At 51.4% G+C, this 13,691-nt stretch overlaps 1 protein-coding gene across 1 annotated transcript; it reads left to right on the top strand.

The window, feature by feature from the left end:
- The first annotated feature begins 1,319 nt into the window (after positions 1-1,319).
- Positions 1,320-3,158, top strand: CHST14 (carbohydrate sulfotransferase 14). The gene has a single exon (XM_054565146.1). It carries the CDS (start codon positions 1,338-1,340, stop codon positions 2,466-2,468), a length of 1,131 nt encoding a protein of 376 aa, XP_054421121.1. The 5' UTR covers positions 1,320-1,337; the 3' UTR covers positions 2,469-3,158.
- The last annotated feature ends 10,533 nt before the right edge of the window (positions 3,159-13,691 follow it).

The raw sequence follows: 13,691 nt of genomic DNA, 5'->3' as shown, positions 1-13,691 counted from the left end.
TGTGCTCCATTCATCTCTGAGGGATGGCGATTAGGAATTTAGGTTTTAGAATCAGACTGACCCATAGAGTCTCAGCTTTCCTGAGCTTCTGTTTCTTCAGCTGTACAGAGGAAATGCCCGTAGCACCTCCCTCCCAGGGTGACTGATGGATGAAGGAGAGAATATAAAACACTGAGCAGGCACCTGCCTCAGTAAATGTGGACTCTAATCAATTACTGCTGTGCTTCGGAGCCTCCCTGACTCTGCACGTAACAGGGTGAAATCTGGATACTTAACCAGCTGTCCAGTTCAGGTGAGGAAAGGCTGGCCACAGACATCCAGGGCATTCCCGTATCTGCCTCTACCCCACGGGGCCAACCTGGTGCCACTAAACATATGTTTGGTGCTCCGCAAGGAAGCTAGCTGCTGCTCTGTGAGCCCCAGCTGCTCATCCGTGAAAATGTGCGCTGACCATTGGTCGGGAGGCACCAACTTGTTACTGGCCCCTCACCAGAGAGTGTCCCAGTTATCCCATCTCTTCATGCCTGGAGGAAGGACATTGAGCATTACTCAGTGGGTAAATATTGTAATCGGCTAAGTACAGTTAAATTTAAGGGTCACCATGGAGAGGAGCCACTGATCAGTGCCTGACAGTCTTGTTCCTCTTTACTGGGGTGGCCACGATGGGGTGGGCATGGGGAGCACACTGGGGTCTCGTGTCAAGCTAGAACCGGGCCTCTCAAAAGTTTGGATTCAGAGCATTGGGGGCGGGTCTGTGAGGTGCCATCCCCCAGACCAGCTGTTGAAAAGGAAAGGCTCAGCCCCGCCAGGGGTAAGCCTTCCCGGGGATATGCGGCACGGTATTGGGTGAAGGCCCTCTTCATCCAGCTCCTTGAGACTCGCCGGGGCTTGGGTCTCTTGCCTTCGGGACCTCGGCCGTTTCTGTCCTCGAAACCCGGAGGACCAGGCCCACCCTGGATCAGGCCGTGAGAGTCTTGCACGTGCCCTTCCAGCCCGTTCCCTGCAGGGGTGCTCGTCCCCCCACCCCCACCCCGTGGGCACGCCCAGCGCCTGTGTCACGGCAGCCGGGGTTGGAGAGCTGTCGGGCGGGACATCCGGCCGTCTCTCGCCGCTCCCTCAAGCTGCCCGCCTCCGCTCTTGCGCCTCCGCCTGGGAGCCGACCACCCTTATCGAGCGCACCATCTTCGCGCTGGGGTCTCCAGCCAGCGCTCGCCTTCCTGACCCCCACCGGCGCTGCGGCCCCAAACACTCGGTGCCCGCCCCCAGCCCGAGCCCGCCTCCCAAGCAGGCAGCCCCGGGATCGGCTGGGCCGCGCAGGCCCCCACCTCCGGAGCACCATGTTCCCCTGCCCGCTGACCCCGCTGGCGGCCCCAAATGGCGCCGAGCCCCTGGGCCGGGCGCTGAGGCGGGCGCCACTGGGCAGGGCCCGGGCTGGGCTCGGGGGGCCGCCCCTGCTGCTGCCGTCTATGCTGATGTTTGCGGTGATCGTAGCCTCCAGCGGGCTGCTGCTCATGATCGAGAGGGGCATCCTGGCCGACATGAAGCCCCTTCCCCTGCACCCGCCCAACCGCGAGGGCACAGCGTGGCGCAGGACGGTCCCGCGGCCTGGGGGGCTGTCCCTGGATGCTGGGGACTCGGACTTGCAGGTGAGGCAGGACATTCGGAACCGGACCTTGCGAGCAGTGTGCGGACAACCGGGCATGCCCCGGGACCCCTGGGACTTGCCAGTGGGACAGCGGCGGACCCTGCTGCGCCACATCCTCGTGAGTGACCGCTACCGCTTCCTCTACTGCTACGTCCCCAAGGTGGCCTGCTCCAACTGGAAGAGGGTGCTAAAGGTGCTGGCGGGTGTCCTGGACAGCGTGGACGTCCGACTCAAGATGGACCACCGCAATGACCTGGTGTTCCTGGCAGACCTGCGGCCTGAGGAGATTCGCTATCGCCTGCAGCACTACTTCAAGTTCCTGTTTGTGCGGGACCCCTTGGAACGCCTTCTCTCTGCTTACCGCAATAAATTTGGCGAGATCCGAGAGTACCAGCAGCGCTACGGAGCTGAAATCGTGAGGCGGTACAGGGCAGGAGCGGGGCCCAGCCCTGCAGGGGACGATGTCACCTTCCCTGAGTTCCTGAGGTACCTAGTGGACGAGGACCCTGAGCGCATGAATGAGCATTGGATGCCCGTGTACCACCTGTGCCAGCCTTGTGCTGTGCGCTATGACTTTGTAGGCTCCTATGAGAGGCTGGAGGCAGATGCCAACCAGGTACTGGAGTGGGTGCGGGCACCACCCCATGTCCGATTCCCAGCTCGCCAGGCCTGGTACCGACCTGCCAGCCGTGAAAGCCTGCACTACCACCTGTGCAGTGCTCCACGGTCCCTGCTGCAGGACGTGCTGCCTAAGTATATCCTGGACTTCTCCCTCTTTGCCTACCCACTGCCCAATGTCACCAGGGAGGCCTGTCACCAGTGACCATGTGTATGGGCCAGCAACTGTTGGGGACTGGTTTTGACAATGCCAGCTTCTTGTGCCTGCCGTTCATAGAAACCCTGGCTCTGAGGCCTTGGAGCTGCTCCTGCTGTCTGGATGCCAGGGACTGCTCTCGGAAAACTGTCCAGGGTGGGTGCCCACCGTGGCTCAGAGGACGGGGTGGACAGGAGGCCTGGCGCTTTCCCCACTGGGGGGAATTCTTGGTGGCCAGTGTGACCTTTCTTGTCCTGGCAGAGCCAGATACTGGTTTGCCAGTGAAGCAACACATCTTTTCTACAGACTGACTTCAGGGATTGTGCAGTCCATTTGGTTCACCTTAACCTCTGGCCAGCCCCAGAGGGGGCACCCTTCAGGAGCATGACCCGAGCCAGTGGCCCACTCGTCCATGAGTTAGCAATCATGCCTTACAGATAACTTTTGTGCCTTTCTGCTTCAGGCTCAAAATTTCCTACACTTGTCATATTCTTTCTAGTTTTTCAAGAAAAGGAAAACTGAGTCAGGGTTCTTGCCTGATAGCATCCAAAGACCCCTGTGCCCAGCCCCTTCTTGGCACTCTGGGCACTGCCTTCCCCCAAGGTTGTGGCTGCAGCTGGTGTATGTGGCTGCCACTTTTCTGACACATTTATTTAAAATTTGTACTTTTTGATAGAATTCTTGTGAAGACTTTGTTTTCCTAATAGCTGAGTTTTTAATAAAGCTGTTTTGTATACAAAGTCAGCATCCCTGATTCTCTCTGTGTTCCTGTGCATTGAGCAGGTCTCCCAGATGTCTGTCTCCCCAGATCAGGACGGGGAGATTGCAGGTAGAGAAAGGAAGTTGAAGTGTGACTTGGTTGGGCCAGTCCACTGGGCCACTGCCATTCCATGGAGAATTTGGGGGCTCCCCATAGGCCATACCTGATCACAGACTCAGCTTTTAGGATGCCACTGAGGGGCAAACCCTTTTAGGAATGGCACACCCTATGGCTTATTCCCTGAAGAAGGAGGTGGGTATGAAACACTAGCTCTCCTTCCTCTTGGACAGGAATAGTTGACCGAGGAATGCCCCAGAGGAAAAAGGGGATTGTTGTGTGAATAAGGGGAGGTTATTTTTGGCCTTGAGAGTTATAAGGAAGGCAAAGAGGTTGAGCAAGGCAGGCTGTTATTGACTTATGTCCAGAGGAAGTTGTGAGCTATGTGGGAAGATACATACCTAGCCTTGCTATTGGCCTGACTTTGGAGGAGAGATTGGGGCAGGGGGCTTCTGTGGGCACTCGTGCTTCTCTGCCATGGGCCTTACCTGCCTTACCTGCCTTATCTGATCTCTTGCCCGGGTCAGGTGCCCCTCTGCAGGGTCTACTTGGCTCTGGGGAACTTTCACCTTAGATAGCGCTTACTGTGCTCTGTTGTAATGGCCCAGTTACTTGTCAGTCTCCCCACTGAGACTGAATTGTGTGGAGCTGAGATCATGTCTGTCTTGTTCCCAGAACCTAGTCAAGGGGCTGGCATACAATAGGCATGAATATGGCCCAGCAGAAGCAAGGTGTACATCTTGCTACAGGACAGATAGTACTGTACTTGGAGTCACCCAGAGCAATCAAGTCCCGCCTCTGCTCACGAGCTGCCTGAGCACCTCTCTGAGCCTCCACATTCTCATGGGAATAATAATACCTATCTTACGTCCATTGCTGTGAGGATTACTGATGACAAAATTTGTAAAAGATCCCACTCCAGCCCATGGTTCAATGACTGTTCTTTGAGTTGCTAGTTGAACATCTGATCCCTTCGTGGCCTGTGGGGATAGGGGAGAAGCCAGGACAGTGTGTCCACCCAGTACTGGAAACCAGAGAACCTTTGACCTGTGGGTTCACATCTTCTGCCAACCAGTCAGTCTCTCTTCAAGGTTCTGGCCCCCCAGGGGTTCCCTACCCCCGCCCTGCCCTAGCTTCTTCCTCCTTGGCTGGGAACTGCCGCTTCAGACATGTAGCAGCTAGTCAGTCCCCCTTATGAGGCTGCAGCATGGAGCCCAGAGAACCCAGAGGAGGCTGGGCCCAGCTGCTGTGTTCACCTCATCTCAGTCCTCACAACAGCCCAATACCACAGCTGTTACTCTGCTTTAGAGACATGGAAACTGGCACAGAGAGGGTAAGTATCTGCCCAATGTCCAACCCAGGCCTGCGTGCTCCCAAAATGGGAACCAGAAGTGAGAGTGGCCGAGGGGGGTGCAGGGGAGATGGAGGTTATGAAAGATGGGGGTTGAGAGAAGAGGGAAAGAATACGGAGGTTAGAGGTTAAGAAGATGAAGGGCAGGTGGGGGTCATAGTTAGGGGCATTTGCACACATTCTCCCTCCTCAGGTCTTTTATCCCGCCCTGCCCTGCAGGAGTGAGAGACAAATGAAGTCCTTGATGTGGTTAGCTTATTGACCACTCGCCTCTCAGGCATTAAAGGGGGGCAGGCCGCAGAGCACCCTGGCAGGCACTGTCGCACTTGCCGTGTGGGGAGGAGGGTTTGAGGTAAGAGCCTGAGGGGGGCTGCTGAGACAAACTGTCACTTACTGTCACTTTTGTCCCTTGAGTTAGACTTTGAGGAACTTAACTTGTCATTTACCCTTCCTTTCAAGAAAATAGACTTCTAAAAGAAACTACCAAGGAGGTGGCAAAGAGTTGTGGGGGTCCAGCTGGCCCTAGTGTGGCTTGCCTTATATTGGGCACCTAGGCCAGATCTGGGGGCTGGGGTAGGGGCAGGCTCTGGGTTGCTGGGGCCAGACAGGAGCACTCTTGAGACTGGACATCTGGACATGTCTCCTGGGACTCCTGCATTTGCACCGAGTCGGCTCTCGTCCCCACAAAGGACCAAGCCCTACGCCATGAGGACAAGGGTTCCCCCTTCCCAACTCGCTCCATCCCAACCACCCAGTTCTCCGGGACACAGGGGATGGGGCTGGCAGTTGTTTAACTTCTCTCTCCGCCAGACCCAGACCGCAATGAACAAAGGAAAGGGGAGGAGCTGGAAGGGGCCTGGCCTTCTGAGTCTGGGTCCGAGTCTGGGTCCTGACTCCACTTCCAGGCTCCAGTTCTGGTCCTTTTTTCATCCTGTCTGATAAGACTGCCCAGAAACCAACTCACCTTAAATTCTAAGGTGGTTTCCCCTCCCTTTTCTCCTCACACCTCTGTTGCCTCCTTCCAGCGGGGTCCCCCCATGTACACCCCCTACTGGAAGCAAGACCTAACTGGAGCAGCTGCCCCTCCCCCTGGGTGAACACAGAGCCCTCACCCTTCCCAGGGGTTCATCACCAGAGGGGCCGAGCCCCCAGGCCCTCTCTCAGGGTGGATCCCATGCCTTTCATATTGAACCAGCTCCTGCCTGGCTTCAAGCAAGAGGGAAGGCATTCTTTCTCTTCCTAAAGGAACATACTAATAATGAACAATACCTGCTCTGAAATGAGAGCACCTGTGCCAGGCACGCTGGTAAGTACTTTACATGCATCCTCTTCATTCTAACAACAACCCAGCAAGATAAGCAAAATTATGTCCATTTTTTAGATGAGGAAATTAAGCCTAGATGACTTGCCCAAAGAGATGATGTGGTTGGGATTAAAACTCAGCCCCATCTAATTGCACTTGCTGTGTCCGTTTTCTCTGATTTCTTTGCACCGCAGAAAACGTGTCCGTTTTCTGTGCACCCACCTCCAGCCCTCCTCTCCAACACGCCACAAGCGATTCTGTCCACAGACCTCTCCAGCTATTATAAAATTCCCCAGATTTGCCACCCGGAGAATCAACGTTCCAGTAGTGCTGGGCCCAGATCATGAATATACTAGACTTTCAGTTTGGGTCCTCTGAGAAGTAAATGCCAAGGCAGAATTAGACATGCAAGAGATTTATAGGGGAAACAGCTGTGATGGATAAAGGGGAAGGGAGTAGGAGTAAGCTGGACGAGCCTGACCCTGTGAAAGGAGAGAGGGAAGGAAGAATTGCGTGGGAAGAGTCTCAGGTTTCAGTGCAGCTCTAAGAAAGTCTCTGCACAACCAATGGGGAATCCCCTGCAAAGGTTACTTATTGGAGGAGTCCTCTTTGGGCAGAAATGGCGGGCGTCGGGGGTGGAGGGTGGGGTCGGGGGTGACACTGAGGCAGATCAAAAGATAGAAAGCTGTAGCAGCAGCTGGGCGCTGTCAGCCAATTACACTTCTCACAGCAGGTTGTCTTGAAGGAAGATGTGAACATAGCACCTCCACGACTGCCGCACAGGCCCGGCGTGGCCACTCTGACTAATGGACATTGGTCCCTAAAAGTTCTGTTGACATATGACCTTTTCAACAGCCAGAAAACAGCTGTTGGCCTAGCAAGAGCCTCTAAGATGTGTGGGGGGTACGGAGAGCCTGAAGTCAACTCTTTCTCATGGCCGCTCCTTGGCTTCACAGCAGGACTCCTGCCGCTGCCTTCATGTGGGCGCTAGAAGACGTGTGCCATCACCATGCCCAAATGCCCAGGTATTTTCCCTGCAGTTTACCCCGCTTGCTGCAGGTTTTGATTATCCTTGGTCTGTGCCTTTGTCATAGACTGGGTGGATATTGATGATCACCTTTGCCTAGCTTCTGTCTTTCATAGGCTCACATCCTTTCAGGGGACAGCAGATGCACCTCGAGGTTGAGTCTGGGTGCTAGAACCCCAGGCCTCTCAGGGGATATAGTCTAGGCTTCTTCCCAGTCTGAGCATTCACATAAACTCCAGGACAGCCTGAGAGGGAAGCAAAGTCTCCCTAAAGGGAGCTACCCGGACCGGCATGCCCAGGAGCTTCGGGTCTTCTGTACCATCCCCTACTGAGATTTTTGAGCTTGTTTCATCCCACTCCTGGACCAGTCTGCATAAGAGTCCCAAAGAGACATAGAGAATCACAGCATCAGTCCCGATTGTGCCATTGTGAGGGGACAAAGAGGACCAGGTCAGGCCAGGTTGCCCCCTGCCCTTCGACTCTCCAGTAGGAAAGCTGTGTCAGCCTCAGCCTCGGGGTGGGGCTCTGGGGGACAGAACGACATGAGGGCCTTCAAGAGCTCGGGAGAGAGGAGCCTGTCATGTCCGTCCTGCCACTGGCTCAGCTGCTTCCTGAGACCTGCCAGGCCGCCACCTCTCTGACTATTTGCAGGTGGAGGGGAACCAGATGTCCACCTCACAGCAGCCCAGGGGGCAACCACTGGATCGCTTCTCTGTCCTCTGTCCTGGAGAGACGGAGCTGCCCCAGGACCCTGCCAGAGCCCCAGAGATAGCAGAGCCCCCAAAGTCCAAGCACTGTCCAGAGAGGCCATCAGAGCAGAGGAGTCCATGGCAACTGAAGATCAATCTGGCCCCCTAGCGAAGGGCCACAGGCCGACTGGAGGAAGGCCCCTGAGGCAGGCCCAGAACAGTGAAGCTGGCAGTGCAGGGACAGGGGAAATGCAGCAAAGCTTTCTGATGGAGGAGCTAAACCAAGTTGGGGGTTAGCTGACCACTGGCAACCCAGGCATGCCTCCCCTACCCACCAGTGAGAAGCTGTAGTGAGCATCTTCCACAGAAGCTGCTGAAAACAAGGGCAGGGTAGTGCCCTGGTAGGGCGGGGGTCTCCTGTTGTCTGGCTGCAGGTGGCCAGTGACGGAGAGCTGTTCTGATAGATGAGAGAGCTGGCTTAACTAAAGCAGGAAAGCCAGGAGGGAAAAGCCAGTCCCGGTGCAACTTTTGGGGAGGACTCTGATTTTTGTTTACTGGGACTACCCTCAGCCCGAACACCCACATATAACAAAATGAATAGATGGAGGATAAGGGGAGAGATGGGCACAGAGGAGGAACAGAACAAGAAAGGGGACTCACAGTCAGAGCTCAGTTGCCTGGCCCTCTTGTGGCTTTTCTCAGCTACTGACCAGTTAGCCTCTCCCTCCTCCCCTGGTCACTAGTACTGCACACTTTTAGGAGAGCTTTTAACCCATGGGGTTCCTTGTCTGTCCCTGCCCTATAGACTAGGAGTTTCCCAAAGGCAAGGGCCAGGCCTTGTTTCACAGAGAAGGTGCTCAATAAAGGTTGAATAAGTGGAAGGTCTGATGATTGGATGGATGGATGAATGAATGGATGGATGGATGGATGGGTGGGTGGGTGGATGGATGGATGGATGGATGGATGGATGGATGGGTGGGTGGGTGGGTGGATGAATGGGTGGATGGATGGATGGATGGATGGATGGATGGATGGATGGATGGATGGGTGGATGTGTGTGAGTGAGTGTAGGTATATGTGTGTGAATTAAAGGATGGATGGCTAGATGAAAATGTGGATGGATGTAAGGATGGGAGGGTGGATGGATGGATGGACAGATGGGTGGATGGACAGATGAAGGAGTACGTGGATGGATGGATGAGTAAATGGCAGCAGGAGGACTAAAGGAAGAGGGATTTCTGCAGGAAGAGAAATCAGGAATCACAGCGGACATCTGGTAGTTAGCATATTGCTTCTTAAAAGGAGAAGACTGGAAGGAAAGAGAGATGTTCCACTCAGGAAGCAAAAGCAGAGGTTTGGCAGATGGAGGAAAGTGGCCCAGGCAGGGCTGGGTCCTGGGCTCATGAAGATACAGGAGGGAAGGGGGGCCACTTGGACTGGCAGGAACACAGCCAGGCGAGGGACAGATGTCGGGAAAATGGGGGTCAAGGGGTCACCATGAGAATTCCTGAAAGGGAGGAACTTCCAGCAATCAAGACAAATGTCTTCCCTAAAACAGAGGTAAAAGGAGTTCACATTCATTTGTTCCTAATCCACCTGGGCTTCCTACAGGAGGTGGGTTTTAGCCACCAACGGTTAGTAGGGAGGGAGTCCCTTGGGGTATTAAGGACCAGATTCCTGCATTCCAGTCCAGACTCTGCCACAACCCTCTGCTGATCTTGAGCAATTCCCTTTAAGCCTCAGTTTTCTCACCTGTCACCTTTACTACCTCATGGGGACTTGCAGAGCACATGAGGAAAGCAGTTTTACATGGCATAAAACTCTGAGCATGCAAGAGGCTGGAGAGAACAATGGGATGAGGGTTTAGGAGTCAGGGAGTCCTGGATTCAGATACTTACTGTCTTGCTCAGGCACTCACTAGCTGGGCCAGCTGAACAAGCCTCTAAGCCTCTCTGAGCCTATTTCCCCAGAAGTGAAATGAGCAAAATAACATCTATCTCAGAGTTGTCGTGAGGTTTCAAAATAACTCATAGAACATGTCTGGTATTCAATAAATGGAAGTTAACATTACACAGAGGGATTAATCAGGGCTGCTGCGTGCAATTGGGCAGCAGGTGCCCGGACACAAGCTGGGTCTCCCAGAGGAGGGAGCACATCTTTCTCATTCTCGAAAAGGTGCCGTCCGTTTTCCAGGTTCTGCACTTGGAGGCCTGTCTCCACCAAGCCTGGAATTAAAAGTGTCATTTCCATGTCTATTCTCTTACCTTCCCCAGCTGACAAGCCTGAAGGCCAGGCTCTGAACATGGCCCATGACCTGGGCAGGGTGGGTCCAGACCAGAGTGTGAGAGAAGAGCTCCCTCTCCCTGTCAGAGGACACTGTCATCGCCCCTTAAGTGTCCAGGCAGAGTCGGGTAGGTTCCAGCAAGGCTCCGTAGCCTGAGTGTTGCCACCATCCAATGGCGGAGCTTGTCATTCCACTGTTGCACAGTCATTCTTTTTGTTTAAGAAGTCACCTCCATGGAGATGCAAAAGTCAGAAGATCATAGTAAGAAGCCGTCACTTATTAACTGCCTCTTTGTGCCGGGCCCTGTGCAAAGAGATTTCTATACATCTTTTCTCCTATTTTTTGAGAATGTTCAAACCTACATAAAAGTTGTAAAAATAGTACAGCGAAACTCATAGACCTAGATTTACCTGTTCACATTTTGCCACATTTGTTTTATCTCTCTCTATATGTATGTTTTTCTAAACCATTTTGGAATAGATTACAGGTTTGTCATGCTTCACCCCCAAAATAGTTCAGCATGTATCTCCTAAGGAAAAAGACATTCTGTTATGTAACCCAATACTATCATCAAACCTAAGACATTTTATAGTAACATAACAGTATTATATAAGCCCACATTTAAAATTTTCCCAGTTGTCCAGATAATGTTTTTTAACTTTTTATTTTTTAAATCCAATTAAAGATCATGCACTGTATTTAATTGTCATGACTTCTTAGTCTTCTTTCACCTAAAACAATGGCCCCGCCCCCTGCGCTTGACCTTTCATGCCATTAACATTTTGAAGCATTTAAATTAGTTGTTTGCAACTGTTCCTCAATTTGGATTTTCTGATGGTTTCCTCATGGTTAGATTCAGGTTGACCTGAATGTTCGATTCTCCTAGTGACTTTCTGATGGATTTTACAACTTTATTTTACAGAAATGGAGGCTGAAGCTGAGAGAGGGCTGTCACGCAGTCGCCTAGAGGCTGCCCAGGAAGTGGACGCAGGGAGCATGGTTTTCAGTCTGTGCTCATACTCCACACTGCCTGGAGCAGCTGTGAAGTCCTGTCAGTTGGGTTATATGATGGATCTGTTTATGAGCCTCTTTTGGCACCTTGATCATGAATGGAGAGCAGATTCTGATAGGACTGGGTGTGGGAAGAAGAGTGATATCCCAGGGGAGGGACACCTCCAACATACTTTGCAGTGAGTCCCAGTCCCCAGTCCCAGGCTGGAACCCCAAATGGTCCTTTAGGCTGTTTTAGGAATTTGACTTTTGCAGCCCTTTCTAGACCTCCAGAGAGAGTGATGCATCACAGCGTGCGCGCACACACACACACACACCACATGCCACACATTACTAGGGTATAACAGTCTTCTAGCTACCATCATAGGTGACTGCTGTCCTGTTGCCTAGCAACCTCAGGGCATTTCCACCCTTCCCAGCCAGAGGGCGGGTAGAGAGGGCAACCACGTGACTGGCTGGGAGTCTCTTGCAGTGGAGGTCTCCTGGCCTGCTTCCTCACGACCAGTTGCCTAACAACCATGGAGGTCCTTGTCCTCTGAGGAGTTAGCTCATAGGGGATGAGCAGTGCCTCTTTAGAGTCTTTCCTCCTGGCTAAGGAGCCACACAGATACACTCTAGAATGCAGGGCTCCTCCCAGGGAGCAGTGCCTGACAACTAAGGGGAAGATGCACACCTCAGCTGGCAGTGAATCTTTGAAGAGAAATGAGTAAAAGGAGATTCTGGGTAAGAACCTCATTATGCCAGGACAGTCAAGCTTCTTGGCTTCTTGTGGTTTGGTGCCACAGAGGTTCAGAGACCTGCCGGCCAAGAGTGCTGGGTCTGGGCCCTGGCCATACTCCTTTCTGAAAGGAGAGGATGGTCCATGTACCTGGGCAGCTCTTTAATCATCCAAACCTGCAGTTAATCTTACATATGTGTGTATAACTTTAACCATTTTATTTAGGTAAGATTTAGGCCAAGGGTCCTTGTGGGGGATCCTCAGGGCCCCTGAGGGGTCTGTGGACAGAATTCAGGGGATTGGTAAACCTGGGGAAAAGTTACATCTTTATTTTTGCTAACTTATTCTGAAATGTGTGAAATATTTTATGAAATATTATAAGTTCATAGTTTTATGAAGTAGGAAAGTTGGTGACTTTGTCATCTCTAGAAATCACAGATACTTTTGTATGATTTTACAATTTAAGATGTCACAAACTATTGACTATACCAATAACTAAGAAGTTAAAATAGTTATTAGGCCTGCCACTAGATCCTTAATGTGTTCATAAAGAAGCACATTATCAATATCACACTTTTGCTTTTCAGTGTTTTGACAAATTAAATTTCAATATAATTGGTTTCCTTTGCAATCCTATGCATTTTTTTAAAAAGATTTTTTTAAAATTTATTTTTAGGGAGGGGGAGGGAAGGAGGAAGAGAGAGAAAGAGAAATCTGTTTCCTCTCACTCACCCCCAGCTGCGGACGGACCTGGCCCACAACCCAGGCATGGGCCCTGAGGGGGAATCGAATCCACATCCTTTTGGTTCGCAGGCTGGCACTCAATCCACTGAGCCACACCAGCCAGGGGCTACAATCCTATGCATTTTTTAAAAATACAAAACATGATTCTGAGGCTTCACCAGACCACCAAAGGGAGCGGTGGTGCAAAAAAAAAAAAAAAAAAAAAAAAAAAGGTAAGAGGCTCAGGTTTAGATTCTGGAAGTTTTTGTCAGACTAAGACCCAAGGACGTATTCTGAGGAGTCTTCTAATTTTGAATGTTCAGTCTTGACGCTAACCGAAACAGATCACTGTGTAATCTTCCTGATCGTCTGAGGAACTGCCTTACTGTCTGGTACCGCCAGGCCGTCTCAGCTTCTGAGTTTGCATTTATAGCAGAGGTGGTGCCCAGCAGCTACCTGAATTGTTCCATTCTGATTAGAAATAGAGACAGATCAACTATGTAAATGATGACAATACAAAAATAAAATGATGAGGAAGTTGGCAGGAGGAAGTGTGTTGAACTCGAAGAGCCTGCAGCTTAGAGGTTGGCACCACAGTCAGGTAGGCAGAGTTCAGTTACAGCAACGCAGTAGCCTCTATCACATAAAATTAATCACTTTAAGTTGGATTATTTTTATAATAGTTGTAATTTTGTTCTGGTTTCCACAGTAGTAGAATAAGCATTAGCATAAATATATTTGGCTTCATGTTTTGTACTTACTTGAGTAGCAAGTTGACTCCAGATATCTGAGCATTTTTTCTTCTTTAATGGGGGTATATTACCCAAAGCTGAGACATGCTGCGCTCAGATACTTACTGACAAGTTCATGTTTTCTTCTCTAGCTTGCCCTCTTTTCCACTGAAGAATGACTAAGCAAGGGTGTCAAGCTTTAGAGTGACTTAATTTCAAAGGTTTCCCAGCTACACGATTAAATAGCGAATGACCTAGTAATAATACCTGGAGATGTCAAGTGTATGATTCCTTGATTTCTCCGAGGTCTCTCTAACATCATGAGCACTGAAATACGGGTGTTTTTATTCCAGTGAGCATTTTACACTGTGTTTGACTTCCTCCAGATACGGCTTCCTTGTGATGCAAGCACTGACCGTGAGGGTGGGGGAGCATACTGTCACGAAATCAAGGGACAGGCCACCTGGAACATAAGGTGTACATGAAGTATTCCTTTTTTTCCTAATCTACTCTGGGAAGCATTTATGTCATGTTTCCTATAGTTTTATCATATATATATAAAACCTAGATAGGCTATA

Source organism: Pteronotus mesoamericanus, unplaced genomic scaffold (assembly GCF_021234165.1).
Source record: "Pteronotus mesoamericanus isolate MK-2021 breed Mesoamerican mustached bat unplaced genomic scaffold, CSHL_Meso_final contig_164, whole genome shotgun sequence".
Lineage (NCBI taxonomy): Eukaryota > Metazoa > Chordata > Mammalia > Chiroptera > Mormoopidae > Pteronotus > Pteronotus mesoamericanus.
Note: the sequence above shows the minus strand (reverse complement) of the source record. Positions and strands in the feature narration are given on the sequence as shown.

Coding starts and splice junctions, on each gene's coding strand:
- CHST14 (XM_054565146.1), top strand. CDS start 1,338: ATGTTCCCCTGCCCGCTGACCCCGCTGGCGGCCCCAAATGGCGCCGAG.